The following is a 22,050-nucleotide window of genomic DNA, read 5'->3' on the forward strand; positions in this document are numbered from 1 at the left end:
TAATTCTCTTCCACTGGACGTTTTGATGTTGAGGGAATTGAAGCCTGTACAATTTTTTAATGCTGAACAATTCACCCCTCTGTAGCTAGTGCAATATGCTTTCCAGATCCCCTTGAATTCCTTGAAGCTCATTTATCATCCTTCTTGCCTCAAAATTTTTTCTAGCTACCCAGGCTGCATTCCTACGTATAGGCATATCTTCAATCGTATAGTTCTTTATGTAGTAAATGTGTATCCATTTTATCCATAGACTGTCCTTCTTCTTTGCCACTGCCCATAGATGTTTTGCAATAGCAGCTTTATTCCAGTATAGCATGTTCATTACATTAAGCCCCCCTGCACTTTGTGACAAACATATTGTTTCCCAAGAAATTAAAGCTCTCCTTGACACAATAGCTGAACCAGTCCACAAAAATGATCTGCAGATTGCCTCAATCATCTTCATCACTTTCTTTGGTAATAAAAATATTTGTGTCCAATACGATTGCACACCAAATAAAACTGATCTTATCAATTGAAGTCGCCCTGCATATGATAATAATCTCGATGTCCAGCAATTTATCTTTTGAGTTACCTTCTCTACTAGTGGCCAACACTAAGCAATGGATAGCTTTTTGGAACCCAATGGTGCCCCAAGGTACTTTAAAGGTAGGCTGCCTTCAGGGAACCCCAGCTCTTGTAAAATTTCCTCTTTTTTCCAAATTGAAACTCCAGCTATATAGACAAAACTCATGTCAGCATTTGCTTGAAGACCTGATACCTTAGAGAATTTATGAAAAGCCTGTTTTAATAGCCTGACAGATTGTATATCAGCCTTGCAAAACATTAGCAAGTCATCCGCAAAACATACATGTACCACACCCAATTTCTTGCACCTAGGATGGAATTTGAAGTCTTTTATCTTTGTCAATTGCATGAACTCCCTTTGCAAATACTCCATGGCCAGGACAAAGAGATAGGGAGACATTAGGTCTCCTTGCCTTTGCCCCTCTTGCCTTTGAAAGGTGTTGTGAGTCCACCATTTATGTTTAGAGAATAAGTAACTGATGAAATGCATTCCATTACCCATCTTGTGGATTTGTAATGAAACCCCATGTTAGTAAGCAATCTTTCTAAAAAACATCATTCTACTGTGTCGTAAGCTTTCCTCAAATCCACTTTAAGAACACATCTTGGGGAGATACCCTTTCTATTATATCCTTTGAACAATTCATGTGTGAACAAAATGTTGTCTATAATACTTCTACCTTCTATAAATGCTGACTGTGATCTCCCAATTAGACCTCTAATGACTGGTTTTAGTCTTGCTGTGAGGACCTTTGTGATGATCTTATACATTGTTGTACAACATGCTATGGGCCTATAGTCTTTAACTTGACTAGGATTTTGCACTTTAGGAATCAGTGTTACAGCAGTACTACTCACTCTTTTATGCAGCCTCCCAGTCACAAAAAAATCCTTCACATCCTCATATATATCATCACCTACTACTTGCCAATGTCATGTGAAAAATTGAATTGGAAACCCATCCACTCCTGGTGCCTTATCATGGGGCATATCTTTTATTGCCTGAAGTATTTCATCTCTTGTAACTACTTTGATTAGGTCCTATGTCTGCTGCATATTAAGACAAGGTCATTGACGTATGACCTCAGAGTTTGGACATTCACATGTAGTGTTATTCTCTACCAGTAGCTTCATGAAGAACTTGACAAACTCTTCCTCCACCAGTATCGGTTCAGATACCTTGTCTCCCAAGTCAGTGTAGATAGAGTTTATAGTATTTTTGTTTGTCCTCAGCTTCAACTGTGCATGGAAATACTTAGAATTTGAGTCTCCACAAGCTATCCAATGTGCTCTAGATTTCTGATGTAGAATATGTTCCTTTATGTTGCTCTATTTCTCTACTTCCATCATAGCCATTTTTTCTTGATCAATCAACCTTTGATCCATATGTTTGTGTTTTAGTTCACTCTGAATGGCTTCAAGTTTCTGCCTGGTCTTATTGAGCTGAAGCCTATAGGAAGCCATATAAGTGTTCAATTCCTTCAGTTCAGTTTTCAAATCTTTAAGTGTATTCCATACCCTGTGCATGTTGCCTCCATTTACCTATTGATTCCATACCTTTTCCACTATGCCTGCAAAGTCAGCATAATCCATCACAGAGCTATTGTCGACGCCCCATGTTTCTCTAACCGTAGGGTCAGAAATTTGGTATACGACATTGGGAAGGACAACTCTATTCCCTTTCGAGAATTGGGTTTCAGAATTTTGAAGAGTCACCACCTAATGATTATAGTGCATTAGGACACTTTTTAGAAGAGTTTGAGATGAAGAGACTAGAGATTAGGGTAAGGGCTAGAAATTATCCCGAGGGGAAGGTTTTAGGCACCCCTCAGGATCCACAAGTGTGGTTCCCGGCCATGCTACAATTGTGACTTCAAGAAGACAAGTAGAAAAAATAAAGCAAAGGGGCTTCACATAGTTTTGCAAACAAGTTTAAGAGTTGAAGAAGTAGAGAGTTTAGAAAATTAGTTTTAAAAGAAAACTTAAAAAATAACAAGTAAAGGGGAAAGGGGTCCTAGGTTTACCGATAATATGGATCACATCAATGCAATATCCAGCAATCACTCCTCAGAAGAGGGGTCACACGTGATATTAGCGCACCGATCATCATATCCATATTCTACCTTTCCCACCCCGTTAAGGTATTGAAGCGCAGAAAGTTTCGTTACTTATTGTATGCTAGTACTCATCCCAATTTTAGCAGTCCCAGAGGTATTTAAGACTACTAATCCTAAAGGAAAAGGGATTTGGGGCCTTTTGAGGGTTTCAAAGGACAAAATACTAAGGCGTCAATCAAAACACATAATACAAGTAGAAGTGGGGGGAATATAAGCAAGTAAGGCTCAAGTAAACCTCCTTAAATCAGATAAATCACAGAGTTTAGCATGTCTTTCATGTACTGTTTAGGTCTTTAAAATTAAAGCAATAAGCGGACTGATTCAACACATACTTTTAGACAGGAAGTCCGCATTAGGCTCACTCGGATGCAGTTGACAAAGACTGAGCCACTTTAATTAGTCAACTTTACCCTAAGTGTGGGACAAAACTACTAATTGTAAAGGAGTTGCAGAATGAGATAAGTTTCAAAAAGGATTGCAGACTTAATACAAAGAAAAAATGGTTTAAAACGAGTTTCAGAAAACATACTTGTTTAAGAAAAGGAGTTGTCGAGTTTTAACGAAAGAACTGAATTGCAAATTGATTCAAAGGGTTTATCAGATAAGTATAAAGAATTGAATTCAGATGGATTAGAAAAATGTTTGTCAAATTATCGGGAAAGCTGTAAGTTTTTAGAAAATATGCACTGTTTTGAGAATATTTATCGAGAAAGAAAAGATGCACTGATTTGGTTGCAAGAAAAATTTAAGGGTTCAGAAAACGTGCAGAAAGTCGCTGGTTTTAGCAAAAGGGGTCAGTACTGTTTTAGACGAGTGAAACAATTCTGATTTGAAGTTCCTATAGGCATAATCTCTACGAGTTACTGATTTTAATACCTTTCAAATGTTGACAGCCTTATAAACATGATATCTATATGCTGATTTATTATTAAACCTAACAGTTGGCCTAATGTCATTATAAAATGCAGGAATGCAGATCTCTATAGGCATGGTATCTATATGCATAGTTGCATAGACCAAAAATTAAATCCTATAGGCATGGTTTTTACCCTTTGTGCATAAAGTAACCCCCCTCCCTTTTCACTAAATCCCTATGAGTTTGTACAAATTATTACAGGCCGATAAAAAAATAAGACAGAAATTAAAAGTACATCAGAAATCACAGCTACATCTGAGCAGCCTAATTCAGACTTGGTGTCTGACAATATGAGATTGAACCACTTCTGAGATCCAGATTCCAAAGCCTTCTCTTATCTAGGATGTTTCAGAGATCCAAGGAGTTTCAAGAACTCCAGGCAGTGCTTACACCCAAGATATTAATTAGAAAGAGTTATAGTGCAGTGTGGAAGGGCCAGCCCTCAGGTGTCCAAGTTCAGAGGGAGCTCGGGGGGTCCCAAGGCAAGGCTCACAAGAGAGGGGCAGAACTTAATTTTCTAAGAATGAGTGCAAGTGCAATAGAAGGGTAGGGGTGTCAAGGCAGGTTGATGGTCATGCCTAGCCATAGGATAGGCTGGCACACCCCTGACTAACATGTCAGCTTAAAAATTAGAGAGTTATGACCTATTGAAGGTCAGGTTTAGCCTTGGACAACAATTTGGATGTTGCCATGCTATACCTTAACTCAGCACACATAAGGGAATGGGGGTATGGGAAATTGAAAGAGACTAGGATCCAAAGGATCCAGTTTTAATCCATGGACAATAACTTGTGTATTGCCATGTCTTAAACCATAGCTCAAACACATAAAAGAGAGTGAGGAATAGGGATTCATTGCAGCAATAGATAGCAAGACATAAGCATACTACTTTAAAAGTTGAACTCTACCAAGCAGTAAAGTAGACATGGACATAGAAGCTTGTAAGTAAACACATTGGGGTTGATGCTAGAATCAAAATTGGGACATACCAGTTTCAGAATAATAAGTGAAAGTAGAAGTTTTTGTAAGCCAAATTGCGAGCAAGTAGTATAGAAGATCTCAGAAGAGAGTATAGAATTCCAAGAGTTTATAATTGAAAGTGTGCAATTCAAAAATCAGTAAATGATGATGTCTCAAGTTTAGAAGGGATGGGCCCTTTTATAGTGCAGCAAGAAAGTAAGAAAAGGTAAGGGAATAACCTTGAAATCAATCTTCCTTTAATTAAGGGACTCTGATTTCAAACGGGTAGAGGCAATTAAGGAAAGAATCAATCAGAATATTTTCCCAAGCAGTACAATAAGGGTAAACACATAAAAGATATTTAAGGTAAAAATCCAATGGTACTTGGTTTGTAAAAAATAAGGAAATGGAATCAATCAAACAGCTAGTAACAATCAAAGTTGAAAGCCTTGTTCGAATGAACCAAGTCAGAAAAGAGGTAAAGGAAAGGATATGAGGAAAAATAAGGAAAGAATCAATCAGGCTTACACAAAGAGGTCTGAAATCAGTCCAAAATCTAAGGTCATATTAGAGGGACATTCAGTGTGTATAAAGGGTGCACAAACTTTAAGCATGCGAGGTTAAACCATAGAAAAGAGAAACAACAATAACAACTACGAAGTCCGTAGACAGTGAAACATAGTAGTCACATAGGTTGGTCTAGTAATAGGGAGAAGGGGGTATCAGAAGCATGCTAAAGAATCAAGTAAAAGGTCCTTTAGTTCAAAGATTGCAAGAAACCAAATCACATAGAGAAGCAGAAGTTAAACAAGAAGGACTTTGAGTTCAATCGAGAAACTTCAAATAGACGAAACAGTTTTCAGAAACATCAAATAAGTCCAAAAGAATTAGGGCTTCGAAATCAAACAATTTTAGAGGTGAGAACCAAACAAATCACATAGCAAATAATCATCAGAACTCGAATGCAACCTAAATCTTAGGGCTTTTGCCATCAATCGAGTGTAGAGGTGAAAGACAAATAATCAAGCAAACATTACCACGAAAATATTCAGAAACCTCAAAGAAACTAAGATTCTCGACATGCAAGTTCTAGAATGACATAAAGAGTCACAACAAAAAGGGAAAACACATACGAAGCACGGTAGAAGTACAACATAATAAGCATAGTAGAAGAACAACATAGGAAACATGATAGAATATGTTTAAAATCAGAAAAGCTTTGAAATGACTTAACAAACCCTAAATCGGAAAAGATAAAGTTTTTTTTTTTTGAAGCAAAGTTTTGAGGAAAATCTCGGAAAAGTGCTCAGAAGCTCAAGAAAAAACACAGATCTACAATGGATCTAAAAGGATCAGAAGAACCTCGAAGGTTTTAGGGTTTCAGAAGAACCCTGAACGAGAAAGGCTTGGAAAAGTCTGATCTAAGTCGGATGAGGTCAGAAACAGGTTCAGAAGACCAAGAGCCACATGAGCAGGGACGGAGATGGCCGGAATCTTCGAATCGGTGAAGGTATGAGTGAAGACCTTCGAGGTCTGGCCTCGAACCTTCGAGCATCAGGCATGCAAGAGCCGGAGGAGGTGAGTATAGGCTGTCCATGGCCTGAGAAGCCATGGATTCCGGTGAGATGGCGTTGGAAAATGGTAGAAGAGAACTAGGGTTTCGGAGAGTTGGAGAGGGTTTGAGAGACGATAGGTTTCAAAGGCGGTAGACCAAATGAAAATGAAGGGATTAGGGTGTAGTTTGGGGATTAAAAAAGGTAAGGGACGATCCTGGCCGTTGATCAAAATGATCAACGGCCTGGATTGAAAGAAAGGTTGGGCGGGTTTTTCAATTGGGTCGGGGGCTGGGTTAAAAACGAAATTGGTCTGGTCCAATTGGGGTTAGGATTGGGTCAATTGAAGGCCAAAATTAAAATGTAAATAGGCTGTAATTGCAATGAAATGAGGCTGAATGTTAAATAGCCAGTTTTCCCTTTTATTTTATAAAAAATAGTAAAAAAGATTTTAAAAGCAAATTAAAAGTACTGAGCCAATTAATAATATATAAATATTAGTTTAAAAATGTTGGGACTAATTTTACAATCATAAAAGGTTGTTAATCATAAAGTAGGCTAAAATTGCAATTATGTAATTTAGCTTTTAAATGCCAAATAAATTTGTAAGAAAAAAAATATAAAAAAATTACCTTAATTATATTTTTGTGTAAATATGAGAATAAAATAAATTATCCACAAAAATTGATGATTTTGGGAATAATTATGGATTTTGCACTGCTAAAAGTAGACAATAAATCAATTTTAAAAATCTTAAAAATTAGAAAAAAAATACTAAAACTCTTGGGTGTGCTTATATATGCATAATATGTTATTTTAAAAGTATTTTGAGTATAAAAATACATAGAAAAAAATTGGGTATCAACAACTATACAATTTAAAAGGTTTAGGATGCAGATTCCTTTTTTGATCCACAACCTTGCATTGTAGTAGAATAGGGGAGTGGTCTGACACCTCAGGATTTAGAAAATCTGCTTCAATATGACTGTACTTCTGCATCCACTCAACATTCTCCAGTGCCCAGTCAATTCTATTGTATACCCTCTTTTCTAGTTGTTGTTTATTGCACCAAGTATAGAACCATCCCAAACTTTTCAATTGTGTGAGTTGCAGGGTAATAATTGCATCCTGGAAGCCCTTGATCTCACTTTGTGTAACTGGAGCCCCTATCCTATCATCAGTGTGGAGGACATTATTGAAGTCTCCACTAAGTAGCCAACTCTCCTTAATAGTTGCTCCTAAATTCACAAGTTTATCCCATAGTTGCTACCTTTTGTTTACCTCATTACTTGCATACACCACAGTTATCAATGTCTTGAAAGTGGAACTTCTTTCTTGGACTTCACAATGTATAAACTGTTCATCAAGCAACAGTATCTGCACCTCAACATTTTGTTTCCACGATAGCCAAATCCTTCCATTTGGATGTTCCTTGTAGTTACAGCAAAATCTCCAATCACTGCATACTTTATTCATTATCCTGTGAGCCTTCATTTCCTTTACTCTTGTTTCTAAACAGCCTATAAACTCAACCTTATGTTTCCTCAGAAAGATTTTTAACTCTTTCTGCTTATGGGCCTTGTTCAGACCCCTTATATTCCATGTGCATAGGATTATTTTTGGGTGAAGCTGGATGGGCCAGCATCTCCTGGATCATCTTCTATCTGCAGCAATGAGAACCTGTTTGTGGACTGCATCATAACTACTGCACTTTATTGTACACTTTTCCCCTTCATTTTTTCATTATCAGTAAGCTTATCATCTCCTTTGTCATTTGTTTGTTGCATGTCCCCTTCATTTCTAGTATGTTGAATCACATCATCCTTCCTCTTATCTTTTGGCATCCATTTCAAGGTCCCTCTGTGTTGTTGCTTCATTTTCCCAGCATCCCTTTGTTGGACTTTTACTTCCACTGCCTTTTTCTGCACTTCCTTGAGCCAACATTCGTTTGAATTATGCCCAAATCTAATGCATTCACAACAATACTTTGGCTTCCATTCATATTCAATTTGCTGAATTATTACTCCCCTCTTAGTTTGCATTTCAAAACTATCTGGCAGTGGTTGGGATATGTCAGTTTCCACCAAAACTCTTGCATATGACACATTTTCCATTTCAGCAGTGATCTTATCAGTGTACAAAGGCTTCCCAACAACACTAGCTAGTTTACTGAGTGCTTTTGTAAACCAAAACCTCAGTAGTAGACCTGGAAATGTGATCCACAAGGGAATCACACTCACACTTCCTAGATCAAATTTGAAATTCATTCTCCATTATTGCAACACAAAAGGCTTGTTGTGATATGTATAAGGTCCTGCTTGGAGTACTAGGTCCCTATCTTCAGTATTTTCAAACCTGAAAATATAGTATCCATCCTCATGATATAGAATTTGAGGCTTCTCAACAAAATTCCATACATTTGTGACATAGTTGTCCATTGCTTTCTCATAAGGGTTGTCACCTAGCACAAACCCAATCAAAGCTGTGCTCCAGTAGGTCTCATGTTTCTTCGTATCCTCATCTTCAATTTGCACGACAAAAGTACCATCCCTCATAGCAGGCGATACATAGCATAATGTTTCTCCTTTTGAGAGTTTCGATTCTTATACATGGCTTCCTTTTTCCTCTCAACTTCCACGGGACATGTCATATCTTGCTGGATCTGCCCTGAGTTTACTTGTGCTGAAAATTGCAATCGCCGATGGACTTGCGCAGCTTCCGTGGTTTCCTTCAGCAGAGTTTGCGCTTCATTTTCTTCAATTTTTTCCCTAATTGGCTGGAATTTTTGTGGCAAAAAACTATCAAAAGTTACCGGAAGTAATCTCTGTTGAATACATGTGTCCGGCGTCACTGTCGTTCCGTCAATTTCCCCATCCTTTGCTGGTTTATGAAAAGCTGTAGGTGCACTACCCATTCCTGTTAACCAACGACTAGGTTGATTGTGAGCAGGTGTTTCCTCCTTTACTTCATATTCCATAGCTTCTGATGGCGATGGAAGCTTCTTCCTATGTCTAGCCATGGCTGAAGCGCAGGTTAGCTAAAACATGCTTAACATGCGCCTGTAGAGCTCCATGGTTGTCGTTTTCTCTCTATAGTAACAACACCTTATAATTATTACTCCTATTATTACCACGTACGACCACCAGCTCCTAGCTTTTGGAGCTATCTTCATGAAACAAATAATCACTATTTGATCAAGATTTTCTCTAATATTTTCAACATATACTACTTATATTTTTTTATTTAAAATTTATATTTATTATAAAAAAATTTAAGTAGAGATAATGTAAGTATATTTGGATGCTGAGAAAAGAAAAAGTCTTAGTTATTCATTATTCAGAACTAAAGACAATTTTAAGTTTTGTCAATATATATAGCTTTAAATCTATATTATAAATGCATTCCAAACAAATTAAGAGTAGCCCAATGCAAGAAGCATTCCATATTAACGTAGAATTTGGTTAAGGATCATAATTCAAGAGGTGTGATGTAGACAGTATATCTTATCCAACATTGATAACTACCTCTCCCAAATTAATAATTACTTTAGTTCAAATAATTTTATCCAAAATAATTGTCATTTTAAAAATTCAAGAATAAATTTGGTAATCGTTTCCAATTATATTCGTAATATTATAATTTTTAATAATGCTGCTCAATACTTAAAAAATATTTAATAGAGTTAGTTTAGTAAATTATACTTTATATTTATTGTTTTCTTTATAAACATGAAAAAAGCTAAAGCACCAATTAAAATAGAACGCAGAGAGTATATTTTAATTTTAAAGGGGCGGCTATTTCGGTATAATTCCCAAAAAAGACAAAGGTGTTTTGGTGGGGTCTTAAGTGGGATCTCGTCTTTAACAAAACCATGGGCCTAAGTGGGAAAGCATCAGTAGTATCTCTCATTTTATAAAAACCAGCCAAATACATAGGGACACAACTAGAGAAAGCAATCAGCAGATAGCGCATCAATGGACAAATTGAACGTAGAAAGCATAGCAAAAGCTACAATGGAGAAGTTGAAGGAGATAAAACCAGAAAATATGGTGGAAAATGCAAAGGAAATTGTCAAAAAATCAACACCAATTATTGCAAATTTTGTAAAGACATCGTTTGAATGGTTATTGGAAAGAATTCCTCAGCATCCAGTGATATCCACTACAAAGGAGAAGTTGAATAATTGGATGCAAAAATCCCCACTATCTTTTACCAATATTTCTATTGGTTTTGTGCTCATTTTGTTGTTCCATTGGTGTTGCAAAGGAAATGGGAAGACGATGAAAGCTCCTGGCAAGAAAAATGAAAGGATACAAAGGAGTTCTTTTGAGAGTAACCCTAAATCATATTTTCGCGATCTTCGTTCCAAGAAATTTTAATAGTTCAGTTGGTTGGGTTCCTGAATTTTTACTTTGTTGGTGAGGGTAATTAGATTTCCGACAATCTTAAATCTTATATCCACAATCTCGATTTGTGACAATCTTAAAAGTTCAGTTGGTTGGTTATCAGGATTTTCACCTTGTTGGTGAAGGTCGATTCCATCAACCTAAATCTTAGTTTCATAATCTCTATTTTGGATAATTTTAGTAATTGAAGGTTGGTTGCTTGAATTTTTACTTTTAGTTATAGAAGAGAGTTTGATTTTTCATCTTGTAATCCCTTCCATAATTCTCCTCACTACCATATGTATAATTAAAAAAGAAAAAAGTTGCATTCCAAGAAAGCCTAATTTTGATATTTTTATATCGATATATGTTTTGTCAAGTATATTTGACTTTTTATTGCCGTAGGCTTCAATATTTTCTGAATTATTGCGGATATAGTTCATGTGTGTTACGGTTTCGTATAATGTTATGTTAATTGCAAAAGAACTAGTGTTCTGAGACTAGTGATTTTGCGGAAAAAATATTGGCTGCATTGACACATAGGTTGCAAGATAACATAATTGTTTAATAAAAGGAAATCAATGGAATAAACAGACAGTACTACTCCTAGTGGCAAAATTGGAATTCATGCAATTGCATTCCTGATTCCTCCACCCACCAGCTTTAGCTAAATAAAAATTGTGCCTTTGAATCTTTCTACCTGACCAAGAAAGTCTTTGAGAATTATTGTACTCTCAACACTTCAGAGCCATACGTGTATAGGTCACCAGCTTAAAAGCAAAGCAACATATCTTACACTTTTGAAAATTTTAAAGGTAACAATCACATAGTAAAATCACAGTTATTCGTTAATTAAAGAGTGATGGAAAAAGAAAAGTAAAGAAAAAGGGAAAACAACTTTCGCTTTTTTAAAATATTCCCTGGGCCAGTGTTTAAAATTTGTTCTCTAAAATGGTTGGAGTGGGAAATTGCAAAAGTTCCTACCAGAGACAATTCATAGGAAATTGCAAATTATTATGATTCTTACTTCTTGTGACAATAACGTTTCCTTTTCTAAAGAATATCTAATAAGTTACTTTGATATTATCACTTTTAGCCCGCGTCAAAACTATTTATATTTGGTAGTCGAAAAAGTGTGTGTGCATATATATAATATATAAATTTTATATATTTTTTAACTATTATTTTTAAAGCGACTATACAATTTAATTTTTCTAAGTTATTTTCCAAGTTACACTTTTTCTACTAGCTTGCATCAATTAATGGTAAGAAATTGGCACTAATTTACCGGTACCCGCGACCAGTGGCGGATGTACATGGATACTTCCATGACGAGCTCAAGCTCGTCCATGGTGAGAGTAATTCTTTCATAGAGCAAAAATCACGCGCTTACAATACTTACGGGTACTTAAGCACTCATTACTTTTAACCGGATTTAGTAAATTTGCATAGGCAATTATAAAAATAGTTATATAAATATAGAGTGAGCACCCATAACTAAACTTGTTTACCTCTTCTTTCAGATTTTTTATCGGCGAGCACCCATCACTTTAAAATTCTGGATCCGCCACTGCCCGCGACCCAATGAGTACATAAACATATTTTCAAATCAGAAAAATTATAACTTATAGTATTTTTTGTTGTTATACTTCGTTTTTTGAGAGTCGGGTTTTGTGAACTTTAACTAATATTTTAAAGTATATTTTTTCATTTTATTAACATGAGAAAAATAATAACTTATACTAATATTTTTTGTACAATTTTTATATATCTAAATTTTTGGCTTTAAGGTATTGAGTTGATCTATCCAATTTTATTTTGAAGATTAATCAAACTAACTCTTGAAAAGTGAAACATGACAATTAATTTAAAATGGATAGAGTATTAATACATTTTCCCACCTTAATTTATGTCTTAAGCATGGTAAATTAGTATTGTTTAATTTAGTGCGAATATCGGGTGCTGTTAAATTTTTAGCAGACATTATATATATTGCATTTAACTTTTATACATTGATATTAAATCAATATAGGTCAAAAGGTTATATTTTACTATGGGTGGCAAATGAGAGGGTTGGACTGATTTTAAGCGGATCAAAATGGATAAGTTAATAAATGTGCGGGTTAATGACCCGTCCAAAAGTAACTTAGGCTGAGATGGACTGTTTCAAGTTAGACTATATTTCGGGTCATAGCTCAACCCGCCTAATTGTTATCAAGCTTTAATTAATGTGTACGGTTTTCTCTTATGAATTATTATATTATTAAATAAGGCTTTTTTTTCGTTTGGTCATATATAACATATCAAACAAAAAATAATTATTTTAAAGTTTTTTTAGCAAAGTTATTCTTGGATCAATTTGGGTTAAAAATCTGTCCAACTTTAGATGGATTGAAATGGGTTAGATTAAGATAGGTTGAGTTTAACAAATGCACGAGTCAATGATCAGTGCAGGGGCGGAGCTATAGTAATGAGTGTGGTTCGGGCGAACCCAATAGCTTTTATGTCACGATCCGGATTTTCCACCCTCGGGAGTCGTGATGGCGCCTACTCGTGAAAGCTAGGCAAGCCAACTATTAAGGTTCAACGCATTTAACATTCAACCCAAACAATTATAACCAATAACTATAGTTAAACAATTGAAAAGCGCGGAAGAGTTAAAATAAATCCAAATACTTCATTACATGCCTACCTATGAATCTGGTGTCACAATTTCATGAACGTCTAAGATTTTACTACAAACACAAGTCTAAAAGAGAAATACAAATGTTCTCGGAATGAAAAGAGACAGTATAAAAGCTAAACATTGAAGGGGGACTTTAGGCTCTGCGGACGCTAGCAGATCTACCTTGGTCTCTCTAGACTGAAGACAACTACCTCAGCTACTCACCGGGTCTGATACCGAAATCTACACAAAAGAGTGCAGAGTGCAGCATCAGTACAACCGACCCAATGTACTGAGTAAGTGTCAAGCCTAACCTTGGCGAAGTAGTGACGAAGCTAGGACACGATAATCATAAATACTTGTGCAGTTAAATCATATACAAACAGAATCATAATAATAAAAATCAACAGAATAAGGCGGGAAGAGAAGATGCTGCGGGAAATAATAGTTCTAACAATAAGCCAATATTAGAGAAGCATTAATAAAGAAGCATAATGAACATCATATCTATATCAACAGGAATAATGAAACAGTAACACGTGCACGACATCACCCTTCGTGCTTTCACTCTCATCCTCACCATAATAAACAGCAGAAACGACACGACATCACCCTTCGTGCATTACCTCACATAATCATGGCACGACATCACCCTTCGTGCATTATTTCTCACAATATCGGCACAACATCACCCTCCATGCATTAACTCTAAAATCATGGCACAACATCATCCTTCGTGCATTAACACTCATAATATCGGCACGACATCCCCTTTCGTGCATTACAGTCACTCACAATATCATGCACGACATCACCCTTCGTGCTTTACACTCTTTCTCACCCAAACAATAGAAACAATAAGTCCCGATCAATAATATCAATAATAACATCCCCGCAAGGGAATCAACAATACCAATAATAACATCCCAACAAGGGATCCAGCTATAACCAATCTCATTTCAACAATTACTTTACAAAATGAAACTCAGCTTGAGTCAATACTCAACAATAGTCAATTATCAAGAACTTTCATAAGCTTGTTCAACATCGATAATTATCAATTTAAGCATGGACAGTGCATAATAGAGTCATAATAATCATGGTATAAGACCCATGGGCATGCTTGACACCAACGTATAGATATTCGTCACAACACCTATAAGTCGTACTCGATACTAACACATAGCAAATAAGACCACAACTCATATTCCCTCAAGCGAAGGTTAGGCCAAATACTTACCTCGAATCCGCGAACAAGATTAAGCCTCAACTACCACTTTACCTTTCGGTTCCACTTCCAATTCACTTGTATCTAATCACAATTTACTTAATAACGTTAATAAATGCTAAATAAACTAATTCTAATGCATGAAAATAGATTTTCCGTTATTTTTTCAAAAAAGTCAAAAATCGACCCCCGGTCTCGCTTGGTCAAAATCTGAAGTTCGAACCAAAACCCGATCACCCATTCACTCACGCACTCAAATATGCAATTAGTTTTGAAATCGTACCTCAAATTGATGTCCAAATCCCCAAAATTTAAAAATCCTAACCTCTATCCAAAAACACTCAAATTTCCCATGAAAACCCCTAGATTTTGAAGTGAAATAATGTAAAAAGATGTTATAGATTGAAGAAAATAAGTTAGAAATCGTTTACCTATGATTTGTGGAAGAACTCACTTCAAGAAAATCGCCTATGGGAGTTTCAGGTTTGAAAAGTTGTAAAAATGAAGAAGAATCCCGTCAAAAATCCCACTTATCAGGTGCAGATGTCGCAATTATGACAAGGGGTTCACAATTGCGAACCCTGGGAACTTCTGCCATCTTCGCAATTGTGAAGGAAAATGTCACATTTGCGACCTCGAGTGTAACGACCCGGCCAGTCGTCTCATGCGTTACCACTCTGTTTCCCCCATTTCTACTTCTTATTGCTTTGTCTATCGGTTCTATATGTGATCGGGTTGGTTGGCTCGGGTTTGGAAAGGATTTGGTAAGGTTTGAGATACTTAGTCTCTTTTGAGGAAGCTTAAGTTGGAAAAGTCAACCGGATGTTGACTTATGTGTTAGAGGGTTCGGATGTGAGTTTCGACGGTTCAGATAGCTTTGGGAGGTTATTTGGGACTTAGGAGCGTGATCGGAATGTGTTTTGGAGGTCCGGAGTAAATTTAGGCTTGAATTAGCAAAATTGGTATTTTGACGATTTCTGGTTGGTAGGTGAGATTTTAATATAGGGGTCGGAATAGAATTTCAAAAGTTGTAGTAGTTCCGTGGTGTCATTTGAGATGTGTGTGCAAAATTCCAGGCCATTCGGACGTGGTTTGGTTGGGTTTTTGATCAAAAGCGTAATTCGGAAGAATTTGGAAACTTAGGCTTGAATCTGATGTGTTTTGGTTGATTCGATGTTGTTTGAGGTGTTTTAAAGATTGGTATAAGTTTGAATAAGGTTATAGGGTATGTTTGTCCTTTTGGTTGAGGTCCTGGGGGCCTCGGGGTGATTTCGGATGGTCGACGGGGAGTTTGGAATTTTTGGAGAAGTTGCAGATTTGCTGCTTCTATTGTTTCCGCACCTGCAGATTGGGGACTGTAGGTGCAACGCCGCATATGCAGATGATTGATTGCAGAAGCGGAAAGGGGCGAGGAGAGCAGAAACCGCAGAAGTGGTCAAGGAGCCTCACCTGTGATGGCACATGTGCGGATATTGCATCGCAGATGCAGAGTTGGGCAGTTTAAGTGAAAACCACAGAAGCGGTTCGTTGACCGCAAATGCGGTACCGCAGAAGCGAGAATATGGCTGCAGATGCAAAATCCTTGGGCCAGAATATATAAATTGTTTCTTTCGCGATTTTTGAGCTATTTCACTATTTCTAAGTCAGCTTTGGAGCTTTTTGGACAATTTTGAAGAAGGATTTCAAGGGAACTTCATTGAGGTAAGGATTTTGGACCTAAAACCTGTTCCTTTGGTATTATTTCACGAATTATATGTGATAACCCGGCCAGTCATCTCATGAGTTACCGCTCCGTTTTCCCCATTTCTGCTTCTTTATACTTTGTTTATCTGTGTTATGTGGTATCAGGTTGGTCGGATCGAATCCAGAATGATTTTGGTAAGGTTTGAGACACTTAGTATCCTTTGAGAAAGCTTAAGTTGGAAAAGACAACCAGATGTTGACTTATGTGTTAGAGGGCTCAGATGTGAGTTCTGATGGTTCTGATAGCATCGGGAGGTGATTTGGGACTTAGAAGCGTGATCGGAATGAGTTTTGGAGGTTCAGAGTAGATTTAGGCTTGAATTGGCGAAGTTGATATTTTGGCAATTTCCGGTTGGGAGGCGAGATTTTGATATAGGGGTCGGAATGAAATTTTGAGAGTTTTACTAGTTCCGTTGTGTCATTTGGGATGTGTGTGCAAAATTTCAGGTCATTCAGACGTGGTTTGGTTAGGATTTTGATCAAAAGCGAAATTCGGAAGATTTTGGAAACTTAGGCTTGAATCCGATGTGTTTTGGTTGATTTGATGTTCTTTGAGGTGTTTTGAAGATTGGTAAAAGTTTGAATAAGGTTTTAGGATATGTTGGTGCCTTTGGTTGAGGTCCCGGGGGCCTCAGGTGCGAGGGGTTGAACGGATCATTTTTAAGTTATGAAAAACTTCAGATTTTGGTTTCAGCCGTTGCAGGCATTTTGGTCTTCGCATTCGTGAGTGGACCCTCGCGTTCGCAAAGGGTCAGGAAGGGAGGTGTCAGGTTTGGCCTTTGCGTTCGCGAAGGGCCGAAATAGTAATCATCGCGTCCACGAGAGACCTGGTCACGTTCGCGTAGGTTGATGAAGCTGAGGCATCACATTCGCTATAGTGAGGTCGCGTTCGTGAAAAAGAGTTTTGGTCAATGGAAATTTGTTGCTTTGCGATCGCGAGGCATTGATCGCGTTCGCGAAGAAGGAAATTAAGACCTGGGCAGAAGGTTTAAAAGGTCATCTTGTCCGCGAATGTGGGGTTTATTTCTTCCATTGTTGGTCGTTTTTGGAGCTTTTTGAAGGGGATTGAAGAGGGATTCAAGGGGAATCACTTGGAGGTAAGATTCTTGGACTTAATACTCGATTCTAATGTGAATTCCACCAAAATAATCATGGAAATTAAGCCAAAAATTGAAGAACTAGGGCTTGGAAATTTAGATCTTTGATTGAGGATTTGAAGGACCATTTGAGGTCGGATTTCAGAACTTTTGATATGTATGAACTCGTGGGGAGATAAGGAATCTATTGATGTAATAATTATCGAATTCCGAGACATGGTCTCGAGGATCGGATTTTGGTAATTCGGGATTTGTGTCATATTTTGATTATTTTTGCTTAGGCTTCGTTCCCTCAGCATATTTTGACGTCTTCATTCTAATTTTGGATAGATTCGATGCGAGTGGAGGCCAATTCGAGGGGCAAAGGCATCGCGAGCTAGAGACTTGACCGGTTCGAGGTGAGCAATGATTGTAAATGATGTTCTGAGGATTTGAAACCTCGAATTGCACATCATGGTGCTATATTGAGGTGACACACACGCTTGATGACGAGTGTGGGGTCATGCACTATTGGGGATTATGACTTAGTCCGTTTCGAATGACTATTTTACCGCGTATTTGACTGAAATCTATTTGCTATCATCATGATTTGGGCTGAATGCCATATTTGGGCCTTGTGACAACTATTTGAACCATTCGGGGATTTTTACTGGTATTTCCTCATTGTTTTGACTTTATACTTGAACTCAGTCATGTTATATTTCACTGTTTTTCGTACTTAGCCATGTTTACTCTATTTTAACACTTACATGATTTTTTAAATGATATTTTTGGGATGATAATCATGTTTTACTATTGCCCGAGTGGCTTATGAGGATTTTGACTGAGTAAGGCCGAGGGCCTATGATGTGAGGAATCATTTCATACTGATTATGAGGACGAGGGCCTGAGATATGTACGCCACGTGGTGGCTCGATTTATATGAGGCCGAGGGCCTAGTGATGATGCCACGAGGTGGCTTGAAATTGTGCTTGGGCCGTAAGGGGCCCCTCCAGGAGTCTGCACACCCCCAGTGAGCGCGGATACCCATTGTGATGTGAGATTGAGCCCGAGGAGCTGGTATTGTTCTATGTGATTGACCGAGGGGTTGGTATTGTTCTATGTGGTTGCCCGAGGAGCTCGCATTATTCTGAGATGTTGCACGAGGGGCAGATTTGTTGATACTGTGCCCGAGGGGCAAACCTTTATGTGTTTACATTTCATAATTGACTGCCAATTACCTGCTTAATTATTGAAAAGGATGTTCATGAAGTTAAATTTGAGTTAAAGGATTTTTATATATCTTTCACTATTTTAGCTGTTTTAATGGTTTTACTGCTTCATTATAGCATGCTTTGTGCCTTATGTGATTTCCTGGTTTCAGTCTTTATTTATGATTATTACTCACTGAGTTGGAGTACTCACTTTACTCCATGTACCCTGTGTGCAGATTCAGGCGTATCTGGTACCGCGCCCGAGTGCTGATCATTTCCGGCTCAGGCAGATCCAAGGAGTCTCTAGGCAGGTGTTGGCATTCGCAGCCCGGAGCTCTTCCCTATCTTACTTCTACATGTTCTCAATTTCTGTATCAAACTCTATAGTTATATATATTGGAGTACTCCGTTTTGTTAGATGCTCATGACTAGTGACACCCCGGTATCGGGCTGTGTTGGGTTTTATTTCTGCAACCTGTAATATTCACTGCTTATTATTTATCTTACCAAGTTTAAGGCTTAACATTTATTAATTTAATTGCTTAAGAATTGAAATGGGAAATGTGTCGGCTGACCTTGTCTTCACGAGAGGCGTCATCACGACCGAGTCCGGATTTAGGGTCGTGACATTAGAACTATAATTAATGGATTTTAAGGGCAAAAATTGGGGAAAACTAGGGCTTGGTATTGGATACCTAGACTTGAGGATTTGAGGGACCATTTGTGGTCGGATTTTGGTACTTTTAATATATATGAACTCGTGGGGAGATGAGGAATATATTGATGTGAATTTTATCAAATTCCGATACGTGGGCCCGGGGGTCGAGTTTTGGTAATTTCGGGATTTATGTTGTAAATTGATTATTTTTGCCATTCCCTTAGCATATTTTGACGTCGTAATTCTGATTTTGAATAGATTTGACGTGAGTGGAGGCTGATTCGAGGGGCAAAGGCATCACGGGCTAGAGTTTGAACCGGATTGAGGTGAGTAATGATTGTAAATGATGTCCTAAGGGTATGAAACCCCGGATTAGCACATCGTTGTGCAATATTGAGGTGATGCACACACTAGATGACGAGCGTGGGGTCGTGCACTGTTGGGGATTATGACTTAGTCTACACCGAATGACACTTTTACCGCGTATTTGATTGAAATATATTTGCTATCATCATGTTTTGGGCTGAATGCCATATTTGGGCCTAGTGCCAACTATTTGAACCCTTAGGGGATTTTTATTGATATTTCCTCACTGTTTTGACTTTATACTTAAACTCAGTCATGCTATATTCCACTATTTTCATAACTCAGCCATGTTTACTCTGTTCTAACACTTAAATGATCTTTTAAATGATATTTGGAGCTGAGAATCATGTTTTGCTATTGCCCGAGTGGCTTGTGAGGATTTTGACCGAGTAAGGCCGAGGGCCTATGTTGTGAGGAAACACTAATTATAATTATGAGGCCGAGGGCCTGAGATATGTACGCCACAAGGTGGCTTGTTAATTTAAGGCCGAGAGCCTAGTGATGATGCCACGAGATGGCTTGATATTGCACTTGGGCCGTAAGAGGCCCCTCCAAGGGTCTGCATACCCCCACTGAGCGTGGGTACCCATTGTGATGTGATATATAGCCCGAGGGGCTGGTATTGTTAACATTGTGCCCGAGGGGCAATCCTTTATGTGCTTATCTGCCTTATTTGTCTGACATTTACATGTTTAATTGCTGAATAGGCATTTCTTGAAGTTTAAACTGAACTTATATGATTTTACATATCTTTACTGAATCACTGTTCTTACCTATTTTACTGTTTCATTATAGCCTGCAATGTGCCTTACGTGTTTTCATATTTCTCAGTAGTTTATTTATGATTATTACTCACTGAGGTGGAGTACTCACTTTACTCACTGCACCCCATGTGCAGATTCAGGAGTTGTTGATCCTGCCAGCGCGAGTTGAGAGCTTCTGGCAGGCTTTGGAGTCCATGAGGTAGCTACTTGACGTCCGCAGTCCCGTGTTTCTCTCCCCTTATCTCATTTCCTTTTCTTTGATTAGTGACTCTGTAGTAGCTTTATAGACCTTTCTTGTATTTATCCGGATTTGGTAGTTGCTCATGACTAATGACACCCCGATATCGGGCTGTGTTGGGTTGTATTTGGCAAATTGTTTCGTATTGTCATTGCTTATTTTTGGATTTATATCATGTTTAAGACTAAATGCTTATCTCTTAATTGCTTAAAAATGAATTGGAAAAGTGTCGGCTGGCCTTGTCTTCACGAGAGGAGCTATCACGACCGGGTCCGAGTTTTTGGTCGTGACAAGTTGGTATCAGATCCTAGGTTACATAGGTCTCACGCGTCATGATCAGGTTTAGTAGAGTCTCGCGGATCGGTACGGAGTCGTATATATTTATCCTCGAGAGGCTGCAGAACTTTTAGGAAAAACTTCATATTCTTGAAATTCTTGTCGTACGAATTTGTTGATTCGAGTACTAAACTTTTGTCATTCTATTCTCTCACAAATGGTGAGAACACGCGCTACCAGTCAGGATGGACGACCACCAGTACCACCAGCTGTGGCCACTAGAGGCCGAGGACGCGATCGTGGTCACGGTATAGCAAAGGTGTGGTCCGCACAACAGCTAGGGCAGCACCTGTAGATCTACCAGCCGCCCCAATTCAGGATTAGGTCCCAGTTATAGATGCTCCAGCAGCACCAGCTCAGTCACCAGCTGTGCCCATTGTGATTTCGGGTCTTCAAGAGGCCTTAGCTCAGATCCTATCAGTTTGCACTGGCCTAGCTCAAGTGGTTTCAGTCACTACAGTGGCAACTACTTCTTAGGCTTGGGGAGCCAATCAGACTCCTGCCGCTCGCACACCTGAGCAGGTCATGTAGGGACTTCATACGTCGGGGGCACATCCAACCCAGCCGGTTGCAGCTGCTCAGGACTATGTAGTTCCTGCCATGCCAGAGGACGAGCAATGTAGGTTGGAGAGGTTTGGTAGACTTCATCCTCCGACCTTCAGCGATGTAGAGGGCGAGGATACCTAGGGTATCTTGGATAATTGTCAGAGGATGCTTCATACAATGTGTATTCTAGAAACCAGCGGGGTCGCTTTCACTACTTATCAGTTTTTTGGAGCTGCCTTCACTTGGTGGGAGATTTTTGAGTGGCGTAGGCTTGTTGGTGCAGCACCCCTTACCTGGCAGTAGTTCTCCGTTCTCTTTCTGGAGAAGTATGTTCCGCAGTCTCGTAGAGAGGAGCTGCGCAGGCAGTTTGAGTGGTTGCGTCAGGGAGAGATGACTGTGACGCAGTATGAGATGATGTTCTCCAAATTAGCTCGTCATGCTATTTGGTTGGTTCCGATAGATAGAGAGAGGATTAGGAGGTTTGTTGATGGCCTCACTTATCAGCTTCGTATTCTCATAAGCAGGGAGAGGGTGAATGGTGCTACTTTTGAGGATGTTGTAGACACTACTCGTGAGATTGAGTCTGTTCATCGTCAGGAGCGAGAGGAGAGAGAGTCCAAGAGACCTCGAGGATCTGGTTGTTACAGTGGTACTCCTTTGAGAGGTCAGTTTCAGCACGGCAGAGGTCGTCTATTCAGGCATGCTCAGCTAGCTCATC

At 38.4% G+C, this 22,050-nt stretch overlaps 1 protein-coding gene across 1 annotated transcript; it reads right to left on the reverse strand.

Moving 5' to 3' along the window:
* Positions 1-1,122: 1,122 nt before the first annotated feature.
* Positions 1,123-7,589, reverse strand: LOC138880148 (uncharacterized). The gene is made up of 6 exons (XM_070159813.1): positions 7,403-7,589; positions 7,068-7,351; positions 2,125-2,286; positions 1,909-2,046; positions 1,671-1,806; positions 1,123-1,484 (listed from the first exon to the last, which is right to left on the reverse strand). Exons 1-6 carry the CDS (start codon positions 7,587-7,589, stop codon positions 1,123-1,125), a joined length of 1,269 nt encoding a protein of 422 aa, XP_070015914.1.
* Between the last annotated feature and the right edge of the window lie 14,461 nt (positions 7,590-22,050).

The sequence above is a fragment of the Nicotiana sylvestris genome, chromosome 10 (assembly GCF_000393655.2).
Source record: "Nicotiana sylvestris chromosome 10, ASM39365v2, whole genome shotgun sequence".
Classification (NCBI taxonomy): Eukaryota; Viridiplantae; Streptophyta; class Magnoliopsida; order Solanales; family Solanaceae; genus Nicotiana; species Nicotiana sylvestris.